Source organism: Triticum aestivum, chromosome 3B (genome assembly GCF_018294505.1).
Source record: "Triticum aestivum cultivar Chinese Spring chromosome 3B, IWGSC CS RefSeq v2.1, whole genome shotgun sequence".
NCBI classification, from domain to species: Eukaryota; Viridiplantae; Streptophyta; class Magnoliopsida; order Poales; family Poaceae; genus Triticum; species Triticum aestivum.
The window spans coordinates 149,114,157-149,123,944 of NC_057801.1; the positions used below are offsets into that span (position 1 = coordinate 149,114,157).

At 45.0% G+C, this 9,788-nt stretch overlaps 2 protein-coding genes across 2 annotated transcripts; one reads left to right on the forward strand and one right to left on the reverse strand.

Moving 5' to 3' along the window:
- Window positions 1–1,345: 1,345 nt before the first annotated feature.
- Window positions 1,346–5,003, forward strand: LOC543073 (acyl-protein thioesterase 1 homolog 1). Its single transcript, XM_044491838.1, has 10 exons — window positions 1,346–1,579; window positions 1,943–2,054; window positions 2,168–2,273; window positions 2,776–2,812; window positions 2,895–2,964; window positions 3,091–3,195; window positions 3,443–3,593; window positions 3,680–3,762; window positions 4,477–4,570; window positions 4,642–5,003. Exons 2-10 carry the CDS (start codon window positions 2,021–2,023, stop codon window positions 4,730–4,732), a joined length of 771 nt encoding a protein of 256 aa, XP_044347773.1. The 5' UTR covers window positions 1,346–1,579; window positions 1,943–2,020; the 3' UTR covers window positions 4,733–5,003.
- A 961-nt stretch (window positions 5,004–5,964) lies between these two features.
- Window positions 5,965–8,774, reverse strand: LOC123069089 (monothiol glutaredoxin-S4, mitochondrial). The gene is made up of 7 exons (XM_044491837.1): window positions 8,561–8,774; window positions 8,364–8,438; window positions 7,338–7,514; window positions 7,090–7,189; window positions 6,948–7,014; window positions 6,428–6,506; window positions 5,965–6,334 (listed from the first exon to the last, which is right to left on the reverse strand). The coding sequence occupies exons 2-7, from the start codon at window positions 8,430–8,432 to the stop codon at window positions 6,269–6,271; spliced, it is 558 nt and encodes a 185-aa protein (XP_044347772.1). The 5' UTR covers window positions 8,433–8,438; window positions 8,561–8,774; the 3' UTR covers window positions 5,965–6,268.
- Between the last annotated feature and the right edge of the window lie 1,014 nt (window positions 8,775–9,788).

Sequence of the window (9,788 nt, forward strand, 5' to 3'; positions counted from 1 at the left end):
ACGCTTAACGTTCGATGACGATTTGTATTATGAGTTATGTGATTTGATGACCGAAGTTTGTTCAGAATCCCGGATGAGATCACGGACATGACGAGGAGTCTCGAAATGGTCGAGAGGTAAAGATCGATATATTGGAAGGCTATATTCGGACATCAGAATGGTTCCGAGTGATTCGAGTATTTTTCGGAGTACCGGAAAGTTACGGGAATTCGCCGGGGAAGTTAATGGGCCTTATTGGGCTTTAGTGGAGAGAGGGAAGAAGGGCCACGAGGTGGCGCGCGCCTCCCCCTGCCCAAACCGAATTGGACAGGGGGGTGGGGGTGCGGGCCCCCCTTTCCTTCTCCCTCTCCCTCCTTTCCTTCTTTCCTACTCCGAGAAGGAAAGGGAATCCTACTAGGACTTGGGAGTCCTAGTAGGACTCCCTACACTTGGCGCGCCCCTAGGAGGGCCGGCGTATCTCCCTCCCTCCTTTATATACGTGGGCAGGGGGCACCCCAAAGGCACACCAAGTCTTCTCTTAGCCGTGTGCGGTGCCCCCTCCACAGTTACACACCTCGGTCATATCGTCGTAGTGCTTAGGCGAAGCCCTGCGCCGACAACTTCATCATCACTGTCGCCATGCCGTCGTGCTGACGAAACTCTCCCTCGGCCTCAACTGGATCAAGAGTTCGAGGGACATCATCGAGCTGAACGTGTGCTGAACGCGGAGGTGCCATACTTTCGGTACTTGGATCGGTTGGATTGCGAAGACGTTCGACTACATCAACTGTGATACCAAACGCTTCCGTTTTCGGTCTACGAGGGTATGTGGACACACTCTCCCTGCTCGTTGCTATGCATCTCCTAGATAGATCTTGCGTGATCGTAGGTAATTTTTTTGAAATACTGCGTTCCCCAACAGTGGAGGGTAGGGGAAGGAGGAGGAGACAGGTTTCTGACCTGTGTGCTTGTTCTCGTGTTTTCCATCGATGGGAAGTGTGGGCGCTAGGGATCTGATCTAGTTGCCATGGTAGGGGAAGATCTGCCGATGCAGAGGTTGGAGACGACGAGGGAGGGTGGCAATGTGGTTCGAACGCGGGGTTCGGTCGATGGGTGCGTGAGGTTGTGCGGGCAACGGGGTCGCTCGCCGGACGTGCGGGCGATCGCGCCACACACCAGACGTGCGGGCTGTGGATGGGAGCGCCCGGACGCCGTCGTGCAGGCGGGTCCGTGTCTATTTCACACGGGGCGTGCTGCACACATCCTAAATGTCACACGTGTGGTGGATATCGGCGTCCTTGAATAAATCTATACTACCTCCATTTTAAAAGAGTGTCCTGAAAAAACTATGCAATTCACGGGAAAAGGTGTGTCGAGACACCACCGAGTCCATCGCCGAACCCAACAAGGCACGTTCCCCACCACAGAAACAAGAAAGCGGAAACCCCACACCGCTGCCGCTGCGAAGGAGAACCGAGGAGAAAGATCCGGACGATACGAGCTCAGCTCCCGTCGCATCGCACCGCATCGCCCGGCGACACCCGCCCGCTGCCCTCCCTCGTCCCCAGCTCTTCCGAATCGCGTCGCCGGCGGCCGAGAGGTTCGCAGCCCCGATCCACCTCCTCTCTCCTCCCTGCCATCGCCACCGCCACCGCCACCCCCAGGTCCTGTAGCGAGCCACTGTTCCATTCATGGGCGTGCCTGCCTGCCACACCCATCACGCGCGCTCAGTTGGCGCAGTGGTGGTGGTGGAGCACTGGGACTGGGAGACAAGCGCGGGCCGTGTGGTGCCCTGCCACCGGCAGCCAATCTCTCCCGTAGATTCCTTCCCCCCGCACTCACTCCCATAAGAGAAAGGCGCTCCCCTTTCCGCCGCCCAAATCCTCCCCCTTTCTCTTCCCCAGCCCTCTCCCTCGTACGCACGCACGCGCCCGTCGCCTTTATTAACCCCTTTGCTGCCCAGGCCATTGGATTCGTGGCGTTGGCGAGCGTGGTCGCCAGGAGAGGAGGGGTGCCGGCGGCGGCGGCGACTGTTCGCGGGATGAGCTTCGGCGGCGCCAGCTCCGTTGCGGCCGGTACGTATTATGCTTTGTGATAGATTCTGCCCCTCGTTCGGTTGATTCGTCGCCGATGCGCCGGCTTTGATGTGCTTCTGTCGGGATGTGACGGAATGGTGGGTGGGTTGCAGGTGGGAAGCGGCCGTTCGAGTACGGGAGGACGCATGTGGTGAGGCCCAAGGGCGCGCACAAGGCCACCATCGTCTGGCTCCACGGCCTCGGCGACAATGGAGCCAGGTACGCAACAAACCCTTCGTCTGGCCCTTCCGGGTCGCAGCTCCGCTTGTTGGGATTGATGCGTTCACGGATTCAATGATGACGGACGACTTGTCTGTTCGTCCTGCATTCTTGATGAATCATAGTCGTAGGATCTCCTCTATTTTCCATGTCTCTCAACCAACTGTACTGTAGAACGCTATACGTGAGACATCTCACTCTCGTACTGTTTATATTTGTCGAAATTAATTTCCTGCCCAATAAACATGTGCTGAATCATCTGATTGGGCGAATAGACATTTTTTGCGACATCTTTTATGATCAGTGCTATAATATGTTCAGTACATACGCTTCTTTGCACATAAATCGTTGCATTATTATTGGCAAGAAAGGTATTTCTGTGCTATTATGGTTTTAAGGAAATTGCATTATGCTCAAAATTATTCAAAACTACGTAATGCAAAACTAGAAGTTATTTTTGGAGAGACCAATAGACATAATGGGTTTTATGTTATATGTGCAGCTGGTCTCAACTGTTGGAAACTCTTCCCCTTCCTAATGTAAGTTAGGAACTAGATTTCAACTTTCAAGTATGTGTCCTGTTGGAAGTCTTTCTGATTCTCTGATTTGCTACCGCTTCAGATAAAATGGATCTGCCCAACTGCACCTACGAGGCCTGTGGCAATTTTTGGTGGATTCCCATCTACTGCATGTATGTTCTGAAACATGTGAATTTTCTTATTTATCTCTTGGATGTATTGTGCTAACTCCTTTTGAAATAGCCATTTGTTTTGATAGGTGTGTGCTGATATGGTTTTGCCTTTTTCCGGGATCACAGGGTTTGATGTTGCTGATCTTTCAGAAGATTCTCCTGATGATGTTGAGGGGCTGGATTCCTCAGCTGCACATGTAGCAAATTTATTGTCTACCGAACCTGCAGACAGTATGGTTTCATGCCAGTTTCCGTTTGTCTACTTTCTTCAAACCCATTCTTATCAAGCACACACCAGATATGGAATGGCATTCCTTGTTATTATCTGTTTCTCTATTGTGTTGTGGGCATTTTTCTTTACATTTCTAGCCAAGAACCAAGCTATTTTGATCTCATATATTGACAATCCAATAGAATGGACTCCGCTGGGTCTTGTTCATCACTAAAAGTTTTGACCTTGTTACATTAATCATCGCAGTCAAGCTTGGCGTTGGTGGCTTTAGTATGGGTGCTGCTACTGCGCTTTACTCCGGTACTTGCTTTGCTCATGGAAAATATGGAAATGGCAATCCATACCCTGTGAACCTAAGTGTGGCTGTTGGTCTCAGTGGCTGGCTCCCGTGTGCCAGGTTTGTGCTAGTATGTTTATGTGCACAAGTTTCACTGAAGCTGCTTCCTTGCGGCTGATCCACTTTGTGCTGTGCGGTCACCTCAGGTCATTGAAGAACAAAATTGAGAGCTCACAGGAGGCTGCACAGAAGGCTTCATCATTACCTCTTATGCTTTGTCATGGAAAAGGTGCATGTCTTTAGCATGATTTTCAGTTTTTTGTGTAATACTGAAATAAGCACCTTATCGGTAATGATGACATTCAGCACGCTGTATTTCCCCAAGATGCGCATTTCACAGTCCGTCCTTCTTCTGGAGCTAGTGACCTGTGTGCTTCAAACCAGAAACATCTTTCTTTATGTTTATGGAACATTTAGAACGGTCGTTGGCTTGTAGCTACACACTTGTATTACCTGAAGTTGCTTCTTCGCAGCAGATATAACAGAACTGAGTTGCTTATCAAGTATATGGACAGTTCCTTTCCCCTTTTAACCTGGATTCAAACAATAGCTTCACCAGAAAGTTTTTTGCTCTGTTTTTTCGTTGCCTAAGCAGCTAAGCTTGATAGTGTCTGGCTCTTAGTAACCGAGTTGATGTAATTTCCATGTGGCATTCCTCACAAGGTTAGTTACGATGATCAGCTCTGCTAATTGCAAATTTTGATGGAAAAACTGTGATAAGCAATTTTCTTACATAATAAATTGATTCATGCCTCAAGTTTTTATTATGGGCATGAACAGAACACGAGTTAGCAGAACATGTAGGTCTTTGGACCAGGTGTCTTGATAATGGTCATCTGCTTTCATGATGCATCAGCACTGCATTACTTGTTCTGAGTCCTCTATTTATGTTTAGTTATGCAGAGGCCATCCGTAAATTGTGACTGTTATCATCTTTTTGCAGCTGATGATGTGGTCCTCTACAAACATGGAGAGAGATCTGCTGATGCACTTAAGTCAACCGGGTTTGCAAATGTGGAATTCAAGTCCTACAGCAGGTTTGCTACCTTCTTTATTCCCCTTGAATGTTGTGATTTCCTTGTGCTGATTGATCTCCTCTCCTTGGAAGACTCGGGCACTATACCGTTCCAGAGGAGATGGACGAAGTTGTCAAGTGGCTTACAGCAAGCTTGGAACTCGGCAGTTCATCGTCAACTTGATTGAATGAAGAGATGCCTTGAGAAAGGCTCAGTGTAGCGGCGTCTAAATAATAAGTACCTGTGGTTGTGCCGAATTGAGTGATAAAATGGCTTGGTTGCCAACTTGGGCTTTGGGTATACGGTCATGTCTTAGCTTGGCGTTTCATATGCGGACATGCCTCGCTGAATCTTGGTACTATTGAAATTTCATATATTTGGTATGTGTTTCCATCCAAAGTCAGAGACATTGTGATCAGTTTGGTTTTGGTTACGAATGATATTTTTGTTTCAACGTGTTCTATCCTTTTTTTTCCTACTGAACTGATTATTTTACTTGTGCATGAACCAAAACAGCACCGAGATCTCACACGTGCTTAATGAGACATATATATTTATATTGTTACATTGTTACAATCATTCATAAGATAGACAAGTTACATTGTTGATAGCAAATCCAGGATGGTTACATAGCAGAGTCAAAGTTACAGTGCAACAAGAAACACTACTATTACATTGTTGATAGCGAATCCAGGAGGGTTACATAGCAGAGTCAAAGTTACAGTGCAACAAGAAACACTACTATGTCCTTCGAGCTTCAGCATCAGCCACAAAGAGGGCATAAGGAGTTGTTTGTGTTTGTGCCATAGAAAAAGGAATCCTGGTTCAGTTTTCACATTTCAAGTTTCAACTTTTTGTCTAAATATTTTTGTGGATGACATTTGCTGAACAAATTAATTACATTTACAAGCTGTTTTGGTTTTGAAAGTTGAGGGTTGTCTATTAGACCGTTGCGTAGTTCACAGTTGTTTTTTAGACTTCAGTGATAGTTCGAGGTTGTAATATGGACTTATCTCTATTGTTGTTGATCCTTTATAATAGATCTGGGGCATTTTCACAAAAATAAAATTGTTTTCAGAATTTTTAGAAGTTACTCCCTCTGTCCCATAATGTATGACATTTTTTGATACTACGCTAGTGTTAAAAACGTCTTACATTATGAGACCGGGGGAGTATTACTCATCTGTTTTGATTATTTCAAATAACCCAAAATCTGCCCTCGACGGAATCGCCACTACCTTCTTCGATTTGGGCAGGTTTATGCTGTAAGTTTATACGAGCAAGATGCATTACACAGGTAAGTTCTGAATTCAGATAATGCAACCCCACAAGCCTTGAATCGATGGTGCGCTCGCAGTGGAAACGGATGATTACACAAACAAAATTAACTTCGCAGAATAGAAAAGCAGCATAAATAACTATGTAACAGCCTAACCATTTATTACTGCAACGCAAACGGAGCCCAAAGTATATAGAATCCAAACAAAATCACCTGACTATTACAACGTACAAAAAACAGTATTGAAAAGTGGCATTTATTTGTCATGAAACGGAAACTTGGATGCTCTTGGAACCGAGAGATTTCCATCATGGCTGGCAACACAATGATGAAAATCCCGCGCCAAAACGACAGAACACCACATGAAGAGCTTCGAGTTAAAGTGTACTCAGAGAGGAAGCATCCATCTCGATGCAAAAGCTAACATACTGTAGCTTGTTTCACTGGGCACTGTCTTGCTCGCCCTTTTGTGCGGAATCACCAAGTAAACCCTTAAGTTCCCCTTTCTGAAGAAAATTTGGAGAACAAGTCAACCACCAAGTGAAAGATACCAGCTGGATACACATGCTGAACGAAATAGTGATGATCGGTTCACTTGCCTGGTGCATGCTTAATATGATGTCAGAGCCCCCAACGAACTCCCCGTTGATAAATATTTGCGGAAAGGTAGGCCAGTTACTGCACAAACAAACAGTAGCTTTAATAATGATACCATCAGGAGATACATAATTTGTAAATCCCGGCAGCTTAGCAACAGGTGTTAAATTATCCATTTGTCATTTCCGCCATGATACATATGAATGAAACTGAATAAAATTGGAACTCTGAAAGTTGAACATTAAGTAGAACTCTGCAATGTTGTAATCAAGGGCACACAACATGTTTTCGACGAATCTGTTCCAAGTAAAGCCTCCAACTAACTAAATCAAAATCATATTCTGTATGTTTATCATCTGTTGTTGAAGCTAAATCTTAACCCATAGTAAAATATTTTCTTTACCACATCATCTCATACCCTATTCCCATGGCTAGTTCCTTTTTCCTTCTCCTTTTTGAAACAATTGTCCTCCATCTAAAACTGAAAGTACATCATCAGGGAGGTTATGACGAGCCACTTACGAGTAAGCTTTGACACTCTCCTTGAGCTTCATATTAGTCAGAATATCTCTGGCAGTGATAGAGACGCCTGCAACAGACAAGATATGATTTAGGGATTTCAGAGGCACAATTTACTGACAGCTGGTTCTGAGATATAGCTTACCATATTGCTGGAGGACCTTAACAGCCAGTGCACTAAATCCACACCTGGGAGCTTCAGGATAACCCTTCATGAAGATAATGACTGGATTCTCCTTGATATCCTGCCAAAGATTTCATCAAGGAAATTAATTAACAGCAGAAGAATATGACACAACATTAAGCTTTACAATTTTCATGCCATGCGTATTTTTGTTATATTTCAAGTGCTTGAATCTAAATGTTCTGAAGCTCATGTGTGCATATAAATACCTGAGCAACGATGTCTTGCAAAGACATGTCAGAACCTTTGCTTGTAGGCTGGAAATCTTGATGTGTATCAGTATCAGCGGTTACTCGTGTTGCACTTGTGCCCCCATTCACGTTAGAATCACCACTGATTCCTGATGAGTAGGTCATGAACTGTTGGAAAGCTGGTCGTGACACGGTCTGCTTTTCCAATTATCATGTAAAAACAAGGTCATTGTGTGAACATGAGATCAAAATCGCAACAGAAACAATCTGCTTTGCTTGACAAAAGCTCATAGTGCAACATTAGTTGGTTCTTTGATAAATTGGAAGCAAAATAAAGCTTGAAAATACATAGTGTAAGCACAGAGCGAAAAGGACAAATGGACAATAGATGCCCAGAAGCTAACGAGAAAACCTCAACTGTGATAACATTGCAAGTCTAAGCTAAAACTAACCATGTAACCTTCTTCAAAGCTCATAGCCACTGTTCCATCTAAAATGAAACCAAAACAACCACCAGTCTATGGCATTATAAGGTTCAGAGCCAGGATGTGGCTCCAGCCTCACCGAACCACTCTCCATGCAGGCGTACAGCATTAAACAGGTTGCATAAACATCCCATTTAAATGGAACACGTTTACAGGAAACCACTTGGTAGAGAACTATAGCATCCATTTAGACATAATAATGGCTGCCTTATAGCACAAATGGTGACAGATGCTGACTCTACACATGTGGATTTTTGGTTAAAATATATGGGGCCACCAGAGTCTCATCTCTAGACATGATATGCTTTTAAAAAAGGTGAAAACCAGGGTCATCATGATAGCTCTTATCAAACAATCTCGTGATAGAATCACTTGGCACAGATGAATGTAACATTAAATTTATGTAACTGTAAACGAGTGAACCGGTTAGCTTACTAGGTCCCAATGAACCTGACAGCAATTTGGGGATTTTAGGGCTCGATCAGAGCTCGGAGCAGTTGAGCGAAAATAAATGGGGAAAATCTCAGAACTATGAACTGATGAAGGTGCCGGCACTTACCGCCGTGCTGGGCGCGCGGCACGACCGCACGAGCCCCCTGACGAGGGAAGACGACACCAGCCTCGCCATGTTCCCCTGCATCGACGGGCAAAACAGCAGGCAACCGCGATTTAGCAACAGGGACGGATCTAGATGCGCCCAGAAATTAGGGAGATCGGTAGGGTTTAACTAATCCGTGGATGAACGAAAGCTCATACCTCGAAACCCAGTGGCGAGAGATTGCGGACGGGGTGGAGACAGCAGGGGCGCGGTGGGCGGCGACGCGCGTGAGAGGCGGAGGGAGTTGGGCGGCGGGGCCGGGGGATTGAGGAGGGGGCGGCGGCGGCGTGCACTGCCTTCTCGGACGGTTCGACTCCAATCTACTAGGATGTGCTGTTCGGTGAATATACCGCACGAACGTGCGGTGCAACGTGCTCCGCACCGTTCGATCGCCACGCGCGCGCTCTTCATCAGGATGATGATTTTTTTTTTTTTTTGCGCGGGATCAGGGCGATGACTTGGTGATCCACGACGCGGCCAAGCTCGCACTGAAGCAAACGGAGTACAACCGACCGATATGCGATCCATTATTTGTTTTCAATGCAAACTGATTTGGTAGCTCATATGGTTAGAGTTTTGTGGCGGAACCAACCCAACAGGATCAAGTCCTAGACTTGACACCGATGGTCGCATTTTCTGAATTTATTTGAAAACTTTCGGTGATGTGCATTCAGTGCAAAGAGATGTTCCCGTCGACTACAAAGACATTTGTGACGACTTCGTCATACAGACCGTACACCCCTAAAAAAGAAAGTAAAGATATTGCATAGAGATTCCTTCTTCTTTCTTTCGAATCAACCGTTGCATGTCGCTCCATCGTTATTGGAAGATGTAAAAAGGGTAATTGAATTAATCTACCCATAAAAAACATATAAAATTTCAGAAAATAAGATAACCAGTCTAAAAGATAGTCCCTCCGTCTTAAAATGTAAGATCATTTTGATAGCGTCAAAAATGATCTTACATTTTGGGATGGAGGGAGTACATTTTAGTAGTATATGCTTTATATTTACAGTAACACCAATAGCTTCCTTTGGTTCATAGGATTTCAAAAATGCAGAAATTAGTAGGAAGACATATGTAAAACAGAAGATTAGTTAACATATGAATTTTACAAACTTAGATGTTTGTTAGCAGGAATAGAAAAAACACAAAAATTATAGTGTACAAACTCAAATCAAATTCAAACCACTTGGAAAGGTATAATTAGCATGTTATTATGCCATTAAGGATCTTAGTCTCATTATTCACGTGTAGGAATTTGAGAAGGAGATCCAAGTATATTGTAAATTTCATACTTTTTTTCCTCTGAAATTGAGACCAAAAGAAATTTTCTTCCATTTTTTCCTATGCTACATTCCTTTGAACCAAAGTAGTGTCACCATA

Coding starts and splice junctions, on each gene's coding strand:
- LOC543073 (XM_044491838.1), top strand. CDS start 2,021: ATGAGCTTCGGCGGCGCCAGCTCCGTTGCGGCCG. Junction 2,055..2,167: donor CGCCAGCTCCGTTGCGGCCG/GTACGTATTATG, acceptor GGTGGGTTGCAG/GTGGGAAGCGGCCGTTCGAG. Junction 3,196..3,442: donor GTCTACCGAACCTGCAGACA/GTATGGTTTCAT, acceptor TAATCATCGCAG/TCAAGCTTGGCGTTGGTGGC.
- LOC123069089 (XM_044491837.1), bottom strand. CDS start 8,432: ATGGCGAGGCTGGTGTCGTCTTCCCTCGTCAGGGGGCTCGTGCGGTCG. Junction 7,190..7,337: donor TGCAAGACATCGTTGCTCAG/GTATTTATATGC, acceptor AATCTTTGGCAG/GATATCAAGGAGAATCCAGT. Junction 6,335..6,427: donor TCATATTAAGCATGCACCAG/GCAAGTGAACCG, acceptor AATTTTCTTCAG/AAAGGGGAACTTAAGGGTTT.